At 39.6% G+C, this 17,060-nt stretch overlaps 1 protein-coding gene across 1 annotated transcript in view; it reads left to right on the top strand.

Moving 5' to 3' along the window:
* Positions 1-10,743, top strand: part of csrp1a (cysteine and glycine-rich protein 1a) — a 29,993-nt gene extending 19,250 nt beyond the window's left edge. The window contains exons 3-6 of the mRNA XM_063065572.1: positions 1,564-1,732; positions 4,231-4,360; positions 7,767-7,860; positions 9,464-10,743. Of these exons, the coding sequence (XP_062921642.1) occupies positions 1,564-1,732; positions 4,231-4,360; positions 7,767-7,860; positions 9,464-9,540 (470 nt within the window). The 3' untranslated portion in view covers positions 9,541-10,743. The remainder of the gene's footprint in view (positions 1-1,563; positions 1,733-4,230; positions 4,361-7,766; positions 7,861-9,463) is intronic.
* Positions 10,744-17,060: the final 6,317 nt, after the last annotated feature.

Genomic DNA, 17,060 nt, shown 5'->3' with positions numbered 1-17,060 from the left:
TTTCTATAGTAATGGAAATAATATAAAATCAGAATTGAGTTGAATATCATTGGCATATGTCGTGAAATTTGTTCGCTGTACGGCAGCAGTACAACGAAATGCTTGATAGATAAATTAAAGAAAAAAAACTGAATTACACTAAGTGTATATACATGTCAAATAGTTCATTTAAAATGAGTAGTGCAACAAAAACTTTAAAAAAAAAAGCAGTTGGAGTAGTGTTCATGGGTTCAATGTCCATTTAGAAATCAGATGACACAGAGGAGGAAATTGTTCATGAATCGCTGAGTGTGTGCCTTCAGGCTCCTGTACCACCACCTTGATGGTAGCAGTGAGGAGAGGGCAGGCCCTGATGTTCTGGGTTTGGGGGTGGGGGGGGGGGTGTCCTTAATGATGGATGCCAACTTCCTAAGGGACCACACCTTGAAGATGTCTTGGATACCATGGAAGCTAGTACCCATGATGAAGATAGCTAATCATACAAATTTCTGCAACTAACTTTGATCTTGTGCAGTAGCACTCCACCCCCCCGCCCCCCCCACCCCCTAATGCTAGATGGCGATACAGCCAGTCAGAATACTCTCTAAGGTACACTCGTACAAGTTTTTGAGTGTTTTAGTTGACAAACCAAATCTCCTCAAACTCTAATGAAATATAGCCGCTGTCTTGCCGTCTTCATCGCTGCATCAATATATTGCGACCAGGTTAGTTCCTCAGAGATACTGACACCCAGGAACTTGAAATTGCTCACTCTCTCCACTTCTGATCCCTCTATGAGAATTGGTTTGTGTTCCCTCGTCTTGCCCTTCCTGAAGTGAGTGAATAATCACTTTAAGGGGAGAAAATGGATGGCTGCTTGGAATATTTAAGTAGTCATTTCAACTGTAAATTGGTATTGTGTGGGAGGAGGGGATAATGTACAGTTGGCCCACCTTATGCGTGAATTCAACCAACCGCGAATCGAGCAAACCGGGAAGTGCTCTCCATCCGTGCCGGGTTGATGTGGAGGATCAAAAACCCAAAACACAATAACTAAAGCACTGCATTACTTAATAATAATTGTAGTTTTCATCGGGGCAGGGCCTTTCTCACTTTATCCTTTAAAATTGTTCCAATTGTTGACCGACTGTAGCCTAACGTTTTTCCAATGACCGATGGCGTTTCACCTCTTTCTGGTTGCTTTATTATTTTCACTTTATTTTCAATCGTGATTATTTTCGTGAACAGAAACACTGCGGATTCAGAGCTCCACCGCCGGGTCCTAATATCCACAGCATTGAGACAGGTTAAGTAAGGTCTGGGGTTCCGCTGGGTCCTAAGATCAACTGCATTGCAACAGGTTGAATAAGGGACTTCAGCATCTGCGTTTTTTGGTACTTCGAGGGGTCCTGGAACCAATCCCTCATGGAGAGGGAGGGCCAACTGTATAATTAAAACTAATTAAAGTAGTGGCATACGAGAAGTGTTGGATGTGCAAGCAGTTCTTTGCCCTCGCTTGCTTTTGGTCTGTATTGCAGGAAGTGCTGAAAGATTTCATCTGACAATCTCTTATTTGTTTTCCAGTGGCCTGTAAAAAGAACCTAGACAGCACTACACTTGCTGTGCATGGAAACGAAATCTACTGCAAATCGTGTTATGGGAAGAAGTACGGACCTAAAGGTTATGGCTACGGCCAAGGTGCAGGCGTTCTGAGCATGGACACTGGTGCAAGGGTGGGAATAAAACCCGTGGAGTAAGTTAGTTGGTTAAGTGGTTTTGAGTTGCTTAGTATTACACAATTTGTATCAATGCTCCTTGCTTCAGTGTTCTCAACCTGAACAAGTAATTGGAAGAATTACATGTGTTTTACTCCAGTTTTTCTAGGTAACCTCTTTATCACAATAGATTGCTTAAAAAAATTTTGCAGTGTTCTTTCATTGCAGAAGATATTCTTGCTTATTAAATTTTCCTCCTAGAACTCCAGCATTTCTAAAATGGTGTTGGTCTTGTAAATCAATGCTGAACCTAAAGTGAATCCTCCCTCTGGTATAGAGTCCATGTGCTGTTCAATATGATTCAAAGAATTCCACAACCTCAGCTTGACTGTCTCACTGTACATTCCACTAAAGACTTGCCTGCTTGCTGTGCCTATGTTGACGTGAATCATCTGTACATGCACACCCAGAACCAACTGCACATCCTATACTTATTTTTTCCTAATCCAATCAGTAGATAATCTTTCCTTCAGCTTTCCACTTCGAATCTCCTTGCCGACTTGTGTTCTATACAGAGTCGTATATGGAAATGGTTTAAATCTTTGTGCTGAACTGACAGATGGAATGGATGCCCAGTTAATCTACAGAATAAATTCCTGGGATGGGAAGATTTGACTGAAAGAGGAGAATTAATCCATTGTTTGCTGGGGTGTGGGGGAAAAAAAAATAAGGGGTAAACTCAAAGCATATATGCGGCAAACAACAGGAATTCTGCAGATGCTGGAAATTCAAGCAACATACATCAAAGTTGCTGGTGAACGCAGCAGGCCAGGCAGCATCTATAGGAAGAGGCGCAGTCGACGTTTCAGGCCGAGACCCTTCGTCAGGACTAACATATATGCGGCAATTCTCTACACAAAGGGATGTGGTAAATTCAAGGCTGAAATGGTGAAGCTTTGAAATCCTGAGCATTAAGGAAATTGGTTGACAATGCTGAAATGCATTTCAGATAAGAATCAGCTATTATTGTATTGAATGTAAAGATAAGTTCATGGGGCTGCACAAATGACCCCTGTTCCTATTTGGATGGACAGGGCAAGTTCAATGGTTTTTAAATGCTGTCATTAAAGTTTCCATGTAACTTTGAATTTTGCATTGGCCTGGGTTGTGCTCAATCCATTCATATAGGTTGTATTTTTACTTAATTTGTGTAGGAAACACAGCTCCAATCCATCACTTTGTTGGCTTTCAGCAGTCTCTATAACTTGTGCCTGAGCCTGGGATTTGGCTTGCAACTGACCCTGACTGAATCTTGATAGCTTGCCACTTTCATACACTGCTCTTGCATACATCTCTGCTAATTAGGGACATTTAAAAGTGATCAAAAGTATTTTGAAGTTGAAAACCTTTTAAGTTTTTAAAATGGAGGAGAGGGGAAGAAAGCTTCTCTCTTCCAAAAGTCTGAGTTTTGAAGTTGAGGAGTCTGATCTACATATGGCAGCCAGTCATGGTGTAAAGATGAATGAATGAATGGGTGGGTAGGGTATTGTGTCTCTGCTCAGGATATTTTTTATCCTGACACTGGATACCTTGCTGAATGCTCAGCTTGTGGAAAGGAAGCTTTCTTAATGCTATAGTGTAATAAGAGATGGAAAAGGTCCATGGGTATTGATAAGTTAGCATGATTATATCTCAATCAAATGACTATAGTGAAGAAGCTTCTTTACCTTGTGCGGTTCTACAGGAGTGATCCTTCTTGCCTTGTTAAATTGGGCATTTAATTATCTTGCTGCAGAAAGTATCTTCAACTTCCCATTTCATGCATTGGGTATGACAGACATTCGGTAGCCACTTTATTAGTTACCTCGTCTCGTACCTAATGAAGTGGACACTGAACAGATGTGGTCTTCTGCTGCTGTAACCCATCCACTTCAAGGTTCAATGTGTTGTGTGTTCAGAGGTGCTCTTCTGCACACCACTGTATGGTTATTGTTACTATCATCTTTCTGTCAGCTTGAACTGTACTGGCCATTCTGTCCTTATTAATGAGTCTCCTCAGCCCAAAGAACTGTTGCTGCATGTTTTATTTGTATTTCATTCTCTGTAAACTCTGGAGACTGTGTGCAAAAATCCCAAGGGATAAGCAGTTTCTGAACTACTCAAACAGCCCCATCTGGCACCAACAATCGTTTCATGGTCAAAGTCGCATCTCTTATTGTGGTGTTTGGTCTGAACAACAGCTGAACCTCTTGACTATGTGTACAATGCTGTTGTGCGTTGTGTTGCTGCCACATGATTGGCTGATTAGATATTTGGATTAATGAGCAGGTGTACTTGATAAAGTGGCCACTGAGTGTATATTAAAGCTTATCTGGATTAATTAATTTATAAATGGGAAAACTAGGGCACAATTCCCTAAGAGTCTTGGTACGAAGCTTTGATACTTATCTGGATAGGTGTTTGGTAAATGAGAAGACAAATTATTGACAAATTGGCTTCAGTTAATGCTTGTTGTTGAAACCTGTTCTGTTTTCAGACCCCAGGCTCATTGCCCAACAACTAATGTCAATGAATCAAAGTTTGCCCAGAAATTTGGCAGTTCAGAAAAGTGCCCTCGGTGTGAAAAATCAGTTTACGCTGCGGAGAAAATTATTGGAGCTGGCAAGGTAATTAAATTTTCTGCACGCTTTAGATTTTTAAACTAACCATCATTATCAGGTGCCGTGCCCAGTTTGAGCTTTGGCTGCCATGGCCCACACCCTCCTGTTTCGGGTCAAGTGGATCAATTCATTGGTATTCATTTCCAGTTCTCTGGCTGCTGTCTCTATCATCATTTGTCTTTGCCTTCCTCTTGCTTTCTTCCCTCCAATCTTTCCCATAATTACCGTGCATTCTAACTCCTCTTTCCTAATCACATGTCCAATGAAGTTACGTTGCCTTTTCATGATCTCATACATTATTTCTCTTTTGTGTTTGCTCTGTTCATGACATCCTCGTTAGATACTTGTTTTGTCCATGATATTCTTTGCATCATCCTCAAAAACCACATCTCTACTGCTACAATTCATTTCCTCATGTTACTAGATATTGTCCAACGTTCTGAGCTATATAACATAACTGGATAAACATAACATTCAGTACTCTAAGGTGGGTTGTCATGCCTAGTTTAGTATTGGTCAGTATACTCTTCATTCTCGTAAAGATGTCTTTGTCATTGCTATTCTTTTGATGTCCATGTGGCACCTGCCATCTGATGTCACCCAGCTTCCTAAGTAGCATAAGTTGTGTACTTGTTTTATGTCTTCCATATTTATTCTCAGCCTGCAGATAGGATTCTCCTTCTCTTTGGATATCACCATACATTGTCTTTTTGTAATTGATAGACCCATTTTTTGCACTTTCTTCAATTATAATCAGTTAAGTTTTGTAGTTCTTCCTCTGTACTTGCAATTAACGGTGTCATCTGCATATCTGAAATTGATGTTTTCACTGCCAGCAATAAGATGTTTCTTATTTTTTGTAATACTGTTTCACTGTACACTAAATAAATCAGGGGAGAAAAAACACGCTTGTCTAACACCTCTCTTGATTTTCGTAAACTGACTCACTTCTCCATCTATTCTTACAGCGGCAGTTTGTTTCTAGTACAGATGCTCATTAGGCGGAGGTCCTTCAAATCTAGATAGTTTTCTGTAATATTTCAAGTAACTTATTGTGCTTCAGTTTATCAAATGCTTTTGTGTAGTTGATAAAACAAACAAACAAGTCTTTTTGCACTTGCATAGCTGGTTCTGATAGTATCCTTAACATCAATATTGCGTTTCTTGTACCTTTGTCTTTCACAAAACCACACTGTCCTTTACCTATTTCAGCTTGTGTCTTACTTTTAGCTCTTGTCATCAAAATTCTTAGGAGTATCCTGGTGATATGACTCATTAAACTTGTGGTCCTATGTAATTCACATTCTATTGCTCCAGGTTTCTTAGGAAGAGTGACAAATACTGATTATTTTTTTTCATATCTTCTGGTATTATTCCAGTCTCATAAATGTCATTGATTAAATCAGTAAGTTTTTCAATTCCATTATCTTCAAGGTTGATAATTTGTTCTATTACTAATTCATCAGGACCTGCTGTCTTTCCTTTCTTCATCTTATTTATTGCATTACGAACTTCAGATTCTAAAATACTAGGACCTTCAATGTTTTCTTAGTTTCTGGTTTTTCGCCTCGATCATCTTCAAACAATTCCTGAATATAATTGGTCCATCTGTTCATAATCTCATCTTTTTCCATGATAATGGTACCATCCTTTGTTTTCAAACATCCACCTGAAGAACAGAGGAGCTTTTTACCAGTGATATTCTTAATTTGTTGATGTAACCTTTTTTGGAGCAGTAATAGGGATTCTTTCTATTTGCTCACAATCCTTGTTTAACCATTCTTCCTTGGCTTTTTGACATAAGCTTTTAACTTTTTTTATCTGAAGGACTTGTATTCTATTGGATTTGCTTTCACATTAGATTTTTGATTTCATCTGTCATCCATTTATTCTTTGTGCTTTTTTCTTTTTTTAGGAATCACTGACTTTGCTGATTCTACCAAGGCCTCCTTTAGGGAGTTAAATTTCATTTCTACATGATTGCTATCATCTTCAACAGATTCTATTTCTCGACTTTGAAATCTATTCCTTACTTCAATTGTAAATTTTTGTCTTAAGTTTTCTTTAATTGCAAGTAGTCAAGGGGTTGTTCAGGTTTTTGCTTCTTTAGTTTTTTAAGTTTTACTTTTACATGACATACTACTGGGTTATGGTCACTATTACAGTCCGCACCTGGATATGTTTTGCATTGAGTCACTGTTTCTAAATCTTTGGTTTATAGTAATAAAGTCAATTTGATTTCTCGTGTTATCACCTGGACTTTTCCAGGTCCACAAGTGTCTTGTATGGTTTTTAAAGTAGGTATTCATAATAACTTGATTATTCATCTTGCACCATTCTACCCATTTCTCACCTCTTTCATTTCTTTCCCCTAGTCCAAATTTTCCGATGGTATTTCCATCATCACCTTGTCCTACTTTAGCATTTAGATCTCCCATGACAATATCTTGAGATTTGCATCCATCCTTTGCTTGTTCAAGCTCTTCATAGAAATTATCCTTATCCTCATTTGTTCCATCTGTTGTTGGTGCATATATGTGTATAATTGCTCAATTGTATGATTGTCCTCTGAATCTAACAAGGAGCACTCTTACTGATATTGCCCAATATCCTAAAACACTTTTTGCCATGTTTTCATCCATAAGAATTCCTACTCCCTTAGTATGGGATGTTCCACAAGAATAAATTGGTGTTTTATTTCTATTCTGACGTGAAGTAAACTAAACTAACCATACCTGTTGAAAATAAATTGGTTTCATCAAAAGGTGCAAATTGACAAATATAAATGTTGTTTAATTTTAACTATTTGATATGAGTATCATCAGCTTAAAATTTCAAAGGTCAGTTTAACTCAGAACATTACTAAATGATAGTCATCTATTTTGAAGTATACAGCAAAAACTGCATAGCTAGAGCGGATTTGTGTCTAAAGATGTCATTTGGCTCTGATAAAAATGGGGGAGGTAATTATAGGTTTTCCTTCCAGCTGAAACTAATCTGGAGGAAACAAGAGACTGCAGATGCTGGAAGCTGTAGGTCACGTTGCATCCATGAAGTGAAGTAGACAGTGTTTTGGGTTGAGTTCAGAACAAGGGTTCTAGCTGGAAAAAGTTGACTCTGTGCTTCCACAGATACTGCCTGACACAAGCTTGCTCTTTAAGCGGTCAGGAACATTTATCCAAAGGTATTGAATACATCTAATTTAACATATTGTGCAAATCTCATATTTGTGGTCAATAAAGTTTATGCTATGAGGCAGTGTTAATTGATTTTTTTCTCCCTTTCCTATGTAGCATTTTCATTGTCAATGGAAAGTGTACTGATTCCATAATGCTAGCATACATGCTGTACCTAGATTTTATTGTAAATTTTTTTGTCAACTGCTGTTACACCTTGTCTTTCCCTGTTTTAGTCCTGGCATAAGGCTTGCTTCCGCTGTACTAATTGTGGTAAAAGCCTGGAGTCCACAACATTGGCTGATAAGGATGGGGAGATTTATTGCAAAGGTTTGTTTTGTTTTTAATTGCTATCTTTCACATAACATTCTGTGATCTTGCATTTCAGAAATGCAGACAATAGCTATTAACTGTTTGTCACTTTTAACTCTAAATTTATTTGTATGATGGTGGAAATTTTCAGCCACCCGTTTAATCTGCCTAAATAATTTTTAAAACATCTGTATAAATTTTTACCATCATCTAACTGAAATTCTGCATTTTGTCTCATTCAAGTCATTGCGGTGGGCTGTGAATGTGAGGCCCAATCACTGAACCCTGTGGTACCCCATTAGTTTATTGTTGCCAAACTAAAATTTGTTTGTTCTGTCTGCCAGTATTCTATACATTACTTCCAGTATACTGTGCTTGAATTTTTACATCTTTTCTGTGACTACTTCTGAAGTTTTCTGACAATCCAAGTACATCTCCACTGGTTTTTTCACTTGTCTGTTCCACCAATTAATGCTGAAAACTGAAGGACTGTCAAATAGTATTTCCCAGAAGAGCTGCAGTAGAAGGTAGCATATCAGAAACTCCACGCAAAGCAGAGGAGCACAACGACGGATGCTGTCTTTTCCAGTGTGATTTCCTTAGTCAGTTTTTGAAGTATACAGTATACACTTGTGCAGCAAGTCCACTTTGTACTAAATCTCTATCCCTGCATATACTAACTAATTCTAATAGTGTGAAGGATTGTTAAGTAGCTGACTGCACTTCGGGGGGGAAAAAGTCAACAGTTAACAAGTGACCTGACAAGATGATAAAGCTTTGAGGGGAGAGATAACTGGGCTTGGTTAGCTTGTTGGTCCCAGCCCAGTGCTTTCTCTTTGGTATGATCGGCAGAACAAGGAGAAATCATTGGAATTGGTTCACCTAATGATGCCTGTACTGAGATACAGTAAAAAAGGCTGTTTTGCATGCTGTTCACATTGATCAATTCAGTACATTGTGCATTGACGTAGAACAAGATCAAACGCTAAGTGAATGCAGAATGAAGTGTAGCAGCTACAGAAAAAGAACAGTGCAGGATCATAAGGTAGATTGAGAGCAAGTTATTGTTATTGTACTGGGGAACCATTCAGTGGTGTTACAGCAGTGGAATGGAAACTGTCCTTGAGCCTGGTGGCTCCTGCATTCAGGTTTTAGTATCTTCTGCCTGATGAAAGGGGGAGGGGAGAAGAGAATGTTCTGGGTGCGTAGGGTCTGTGATTATAGTGGCTGTTTTTTCTGATGCAGCAAGATAGTCCATGGAGGGGAGGCTGGTTTCTGAGTTGTGCTGAACTGTGTCCATAACTCCGCAATTTCTTGTCGTCATGTGCAGAGCAGTTGCTATACTAAGCTCTGATGCATCCAGACAGGATGCTTTGTATGGCGATCATGCAGAACAAGGAGGAACCTGGAGAAGGAGAGCACTCAATAAGTGGTCACATTCTAAAAATATAGGAAACATTATTTCATGAGTCTGTTCCCCTTCTAAGTAAATGTATTCTGTTAAATCTTTCCTGCTACTAGAATCACTTTAATTTCAATCATTTTGTATTGGTGTAGAATTGTTTTCATGTACATTACAAATTCCACTCACCAAAGCTGAAACATTTTTATGTTCTGCTAGGTTGTTACGGTAAGAATTTCGGACCTAAAGGATTTGGCTACGGTCAAGGAGCTGGTGCACTTGTCAACACCCAGTAAGGGGCCTGTGCTGAACCTGGAAGCCACATGAACACAAGGAGGCCCTGCCTACAGTATTTGCTGAATTCTGAATATTGCTGTAGTAATAGCAGTAGTAATACAAAATACAGCACTGTGTGTGTGTGTGTGTGTGTGTGTATATATATATAAACGATGTTTTCTCACATTTTTTTGCAATGCTTGGCACAGGTTACTTCATGTACCATGTTATTGTGTTGTCTCCAAAATAAGTGTTTTGGGATTAAATATACTAACGTGAAAACCAGAATGAATAATGGCTCCTGTCCAAAATCTAATTTTAGTGCCTTGAATCTGCTTATGACTAATTACACACTTGGGGGTTAGCATGAACTTGGCAGCTGCATTTCTCAACACTACAATATTTATTCACCTCTCTTTTTTCCTTGTATGCATGCATCTGTAGAATTGCATATTTGTGCTGCAGTATAGATAAGCTATCCAATTTTTTTTAAAGTTTTCAGTTGCTAGAATTGCTTAGCCAGGTGTCAGTTCGATTCAGATGTGATGTCTCTAATCTGGTTTAATAGCTATGGTTAATTCGGGTGTTTCGTCTGATCTGGCTGTTTGTTTCTCTAAATCTTCAAAAAGTTTCACACAATAAAATTGGTGACCATCGAGCACCTGAAGTTTACTCCAGTTTAGTCCACTACTGACTTTTTCACATTTTGGCTTACTTTAAAATTGTAGTTACAAGTAAATAAGAGAAACACTTCTGATTTTCAATAACCTAAGCTTGGACTGCAAACATGCCTAACAAGATTATCAGCTCTACTTTTGATTAAATCTTTTTTTTAAAAATGTCGATGCATGGAGTTAAATCTGTAATTCATCTTGCCATTAACTTGGTATAAATGTTGCTCTAATAAATAAATGGTAGATTTTTGGGTTGGAGGAGTGCAACACATGATTCCCAAATGTTGGCTTGGTATTAACTTGCTTTCTATAACATATACAAAAAAAGCAAGGACTATATACAGTATCATGCTTTTTTTAAAGTGCAACTTGTTTTGCTAAATTGATTACCTGTTGGGCTTTTGGACCACTTTCTAAACTCTTACTCTTCCATGTTACATGAAAGCAGTGTCCTGCATTTTAATAAAGGCCACCTGGCTCTCCTGCAGAATGTACAACCTTGAATTTTCTTTCTTTTCCAGAACATGTTTAGAATTTTATCCTCTTTGCAGCTTTTCATAAATTGGTTTGAACATTTCCTGGCTGTAGATGGTGGTTCCTTTTTGGAACTTCTAGCATTTAACTATTCCAGCTGGATTGGCCCCAACAGGCAGTGTTATTGATGCCACCCATATTCTGTCACTGCACTATGCTCGATCCAGTAACTGAGCCTGGTCATCTTGGGAGTCTCCAGCATGACAAGGGAGATTGGCCTTGATTAATTGGCTTGGTATTTTGTTCCCATCCTAGTGCTAATGCCAGGAGTTGCCTGTGTTTGTACAGCACTAATGTTTGCCTAAGTAGAGTTCAATACGGCAATATAAACTTTCTCATTTTGGGAACCCTCTTCTAAATGATAACTAGATACTCTCTTAGTGCTCACTTCACTCAATGGGGGAATAAATGTTAAGAGCCCTTGTAGCTGATAGAGAGATGTTACTGATAGTGTTGTGCTTCAATTCTGGTGATGAATTGACTGGACAGTCTGCTGTGAGGTGTATAGCAAAACAGAACATAGTAGCTGTAAACTGATTTTTTTTCTACTTTAAATGTGCTTGGCTCATCCCTCAAACCTTTTCCTATCTGTGCACTTATCTAAATCGCCTTGAGTGTTGTCGTTGTATCCACCTCTACCACTTTAGCAGCTCGTTCCACAAATCCATTGTTTTTTTTAAAAAAAAATGATTATCACTTGATCCCATTAACCTTTTCTTTCCTCTTCTCCCCCCCCCCCACTGCAAACCGCACCTCAAATCTATACCCTCTAGTGTTCCCTCTCCTGTCTTCTCCTATCATTTTGGATCTCCCCCTCCCCCTCCCACTTTCAAATCTCTTACTAGCTCTTCCTTCAGTTAGTCCTGACAAAGGGTCTTGGCCTGAAACGTCGACTGTGCCTCTTCCTAGAGATGCTGCCTGGCCTGCTGCGTTCACCAGCAATGTTGATGTGTGTTGCTTGAATTGCCAGCATCTGCAGAATTCCTTGTGTTTCCCTCTAGTGTTATGGTCTTTCTGCCCATGGTAGGAGAGTCTAACTATTCACACCATTACACCTCTCATGATTTCATAAACCTCTGAGCCCCAGAGGAAATATTATATACCCCAATGTCTTGCGGAGTTGTGACATGGCAAATCTTGTACTCTTTGCCCTGACTAAAGGCTGCAAGCATACCAAATGCCCTATATACCACTCTGTCTGTGTTGCCTCTTTTGGAGGACAAGTTACTTCTACTCAGTCTATCTTCTACAGTATCTGTGGCCCTGTCATTTACTAAGGAATTTCTATCCAGCTTTAAATCGCCAAAAGTAACACCTGACACTTGCACACATTAAGCTATTTGCTGTTCTTTGACCCACTTCCCCGGTCAATTTAGATCATCCTGTAACCTCAGGTAATGTTTGTATCCATTATACCTCTAATGCTAGTGTCACCTACAAATTTATGAACAATGCTGTCACATTCACACCCAAATCGACAATATAAATGACTTGCCTGGTCTTAGCAATACTCTCTATGCAACACTATTAGTCACAGGCCTCCAATCAGAAAAACAACCCTCTATAACCACACTCTGGCTCCTATCACCCAGATGACTTTGTATCCAATTGTCTAGATCACCTTGGATCCTTGTAATCTAACCCTCTGGACCACCTTACTAGTTAAGATCTTATCAAAGGCCTTACTAAAGAGAATCTAGACAACAGCTGTCCTGGCTGTACCATTCCTTTTGGTCAACTCTTCCCAAAAAAACTGAATCAAATCAAGTTCAATAGGAGGTGATAAGAAATTGTAGGACCACAGTCTGCCACTCCTCAGTAATTCCCAATGGCCCCAGCCAGTTAATACCAGTCCTCCTAGGAAGACTATGACCGTACACATGGGGACAATTCATTGCTGGGGTTGTAAGACTGTCAGGTATTCTGTTTCTAGCACGATTACTTGTTGCAAGTGAGAGGACATGGACAGGGATTCACATCAAGATTCCTGTGCACAGCTTAAGCAGATGAAGAGAAGGTGGGTGTGTGTGTGTGTTTTTTTTGTATGTGTGTGTGTTCCATCTGTGAGACTGAGGGTAACAAAAACCAGCATAATCACTCACTCTACTAGGTATCTCTAAACAGGATACCAATGTACAATCCTAGCTTGTTCAACCATCCTGATAAGAAAATTTAAGGCACCACGGTGGTGTAGCAGGTAGCGCGATGCTATTTCAGCTCGGGGCGTTCTGTATGCGGTCTCTATACATCCTGTCTGTGAAGTAGATGGGTTTTCTCCAATTTCTTCACACAGTTCAAAAACAGATCTGCAGGATAATTGATTATTGTAAATTGACCCATGATTAGGTTAAGGTTTGTCAGGGTTTCTGGGCTTGGGTGGTGTGACTCAAAGGGATGGAAGCATCAATTCTGCACAGTATCGCTAAATAAATAAATGCAGCCATTCCAAGTATGATTTTTTTTTTCTCTAGAAACTTTCCTTAACATGCATGGGTAAGTAATGTGGTACCGTCAACAGTATTCCAGCAGTTACTTCAGCAATGTCATTATGCTAATGATATAACATCCCTCTTGTGTTTGGGAGGGGAAGTCAGAAGAACACATACCAGTCCTCATTGTGGGGGCAGCAATAGAAATGCTGAGCAGTTTCAAGTTACAGGGCGTCAACGTCTCTGCAGGTCTATCCTGGGCCCAACATTCTGATGCAATGACAAAGAAGGCTCACCAGGGGCTGTTCTTCATCAGGAGTGTGAAGAGGTTTGGTATGTTATCAAAGATGTGCATTCTGATTGGTTGCATCAGTGTATGGAATGGAAGCAGCCGTGCACGTGATTGGGGGGAACAGGATTGTAGACTCAGCTAGCTCCATCAGGGTTACGAACCTCCCCACCTTTGAGGCCTTCCTCGAAAGATGATGTCATCACGAAGGACCTTCACCATCCAGGAACGCTGCCTTTTCATTGCTGCCATCAGGGACGAGGTACAGGAGCATGCTCAATTGCTGGTTTTTTAAGAACACTTACATTTCCTCCATATGTTAACTCAAGGAAAGAACAGAGGCTGAAAATTTTCTTTAAGTAAAATCCTCAATTTTCCATTGTATATTAATTTCTTCTGATATTGGACTCGTTGGATCACAAAATCTTGGACTTAGATGATCAAATTTCCAGACGCATATTTCTTTGATGTTAAGAAATGCATTGTGCCCTAAAACTGGATTTCATCTACATTTCCATGAACACAAGATTCTGCAGATGTTGGAAACCCAGAGCAGCACAAACAAAATGGTGAATGTACTTAGCAGATCCAGCAGCATCTATGGAGATGAATAAACAGTTAACGTTTCAGGCCAAAACCCTTCATTAGGATCAGTTTTCCTCGACATTGTGTGTCTTCCAAACTGCAGTGGTTTTAGAAAAAGGAGCCTGAGTCACATACTTGGCTGAAAAAGCTTGAAACAATATGAGGTTGGTTTACTCCCACAATCTATCCAGACTCAACTGAAAGCAGCTGCTAGCATTTTACACTGCTAGCAATCACTGGATCATGATTAAATGCACTCCCCCACAGTAGAAAGACAGATTGAACGCAATCATTACTGAGGGACACACTGCAGGAGAGGACTGAGTTTCAGAAAGGGGGATGGTAGTGGGAGGGTAGATTAGTTGTGGTTCATGAAATATAAGTTTCAGTAGAGCTTCCTTTACCAGGAAAAGAAGTAGAGATAAGGTTAGCTGAATGACAGTTGATTCAATAACTTGAAATGCTCCTTTCAATGCATCCTCCTGCCCAATTAAGATCACTTTGAGAGATACGTTGTTAAGCACGTGACACTTAGTTGCTGAGAAGACAGTGCTGACTCACTATCATGGATGTTGTACAGCAGTTCAAAAATTTCTGGAGTTTGGCCTGTATTTGAAATGAAGAGAGGAATTGATGCAAGTATATTTTGTGCATATGTCAGCCGTCATCAGGAATGCCAAATTTTGTAGAAAGCCATTGATCTTCTGGAATTAAGGATTTAATCATTGTTGTAGTCAGTACAGGTGGATGTCTGCACCACATACAGGTATGTTCAGTCAATTCAGTCACGTGTATAGTGAAAACTTTGCATACTGTTGATAATCAAATTATTACAGAGGTGGAATAAGATAAATCAATAACAATGCTGAATAAACCAAAAGGTGGCAGTGCAGGTACATGATAAAGTGCAAGATCATAACAATGTAGATTGTGAGGTCAATAGTCCATCTTGACCTCACAAGAGGTATGTTCAAGAGCCTGATAACAGTGGCATAGAAGCTGTCCTTGAGTCTGGTATGTACTGATACAGTGTTAAGCATTGTAGTGAGGAGAGGTACTGGGTTTGTGTGTGATTTAAAAAATTCCTTATGAAGATCATTCCTCAGTGAAGGCTTCCTTTTGCTTTGGTTTTGCTGGGGTGATGGGAGAGCTTATCTTCACCCATGTCACGTAATAGACTTCCTCATTCTTCTGTACCTCTTCAGAATATAACTGGGACTGCATCCTCTGATACCAGCTGCTATCTTCTGTTGACTGTGTTCAGCATAACACTACCAAGTTTTTACACCTGCCTGGTATCCTGCAGGTACCCTTGAGTCGTTCAGGTGACAGAATTCAGATTTTAGAAGAAATATTGCATTCTCCATGACACTTCTGGCATTTACATGTCTCTCTTGTCCACTCTCAATTGATATGGGACGCTTGTGAATTGGAGTGAGGGGAGATAGTTTGACTGAAACTGTATTATGATATTCAGAGTGCAGAGCTTTGAACTCCAATATTTCAGAATCAGGTTTATTATCACTGACACTGAAATATGTTGTCTTGCGGCAGCAGTACAATGCAATACATAAAAAGTACGATCAACTTTGCTATGTTTATGGGTTGGTTCATTGTCCATTCAGGGGGAGGGGAAGAAGCTGTTCCTAAAATGCTGAGTGGGTGTCTTCAGGCTCTTGTACGTACATGCTGATAGAAATGAGAAGGGGGCATGTCCTGGGTGGTCGGGTGCCCATGATGGAGCTGGCTGAGTTTACAATCCTCGGCAGCTTTTTCTGATCCTGTGCAGTGGCCCTCCGTACCAGATGGTGATGCAACCAGTTAGAATGCTCTCCATGGTACAACTGTAGAAATTTGCTAGAGTCTTTAGTGACATACCGAACCTCCTTAAACTCATAATGAAATGTCACTGCTAGAGTGCCCTCTTCATAATTGCAACAACATGTTGGGCCAAGATTGACCTTCAGAGATCTTGACACTCAGGAACTTGAAACTTGCACACTCTTTCCACTGCTGACACCTCGATGTGGGCTCCTTTGACTTCTCCTATCTATCTCAGTCCTGAATGCTTCCTCCTTGCCATCTGATATTCTGCCAACAACAGTTGTCACCTGTGAATTTGTGGATGGTATTTGAGCAGTGCCCAGCCATACGGTCATGAGTAGAGCAGCAGGTATCCTCAAGGGGTGCCAGTGTTGATTGTCACCAAGAACAAGATGTTATTTCCAATCCTCACTAAAGTAACATCTACTCTTCATTTTGATATTGTGGGCAGAATATGTAGTCACTTGGTGTATGACTGATGCCTGGAAGAGGTCTGGCATACTAAGATGAATCACACTTGAAGTATCTTTTCCAGTTTAGCTATTTCTGTGAATTGGTTGCAAGCATAATCTATTCTGAATAAAATCAGAATTTGAACTGTTAATACCTGAAGCAAAACAGCACGTCATTATGCAATTTTTAATCTTTGGTGTTGCGAAGCATGAATAGTAAGGATCCCTCTGCGGGGTGTTACAACAGTTCTTACAATTTTCACAACAGAATGGAAATCGGAAGAAAATTTCATAAATACAGTTATGTTTAAATATTTGACAACTAAAACACTTGTAACACACACAAAATGCTGGATGAACTCAGCAGGCCAGGCAGCATCTACGGAAAAGAGTATTGTCGATGTTTCAGGCAGAAATACTTTGGCAGGACTGAGGGGTTTCGGCTCGAAACATCGACTCTACTCTTTTCCCAAGATGCTGCCTGGCCTGCTGAATTCCTCCAGCATTTTGTGTGTGTTGCTTGAATTTCCAGCATCAGCAGATTTTCTCATGTGTGAAAGCACTTGTAATCCTATTTCATACAATATACTAAATGATTTAATTACAATGTGCAGTGATCAGTACTTTAACAATATTTAAATTAATGAGTCATACTTTAAAAATGACACAGCTGTGACTAGAATCTTACCAACACTATATCTGCTTCCCAAGTAGGTTTATATTTTTGATTTGAAAAACTGTTTGGTTAATGCA

This window comes from Mobula hypostoma, chromosome 13 (genome assembly GCF_963921235.1).
Source record: "Mobula hypostoma chromosome 13, sMobHyp1.1, whole genome shotgun sequence".
NCBI lineage: Eukaryota > Metazoa > Chordata > Chondrichthyes > Myliobatiformes > Myliobatidae > Mobula > Mobula hypostoma.
Note: the sequence above shows the minus strand (reverse complement) of the source record. Positions and strands in the feature narration are given on the sequence as shown.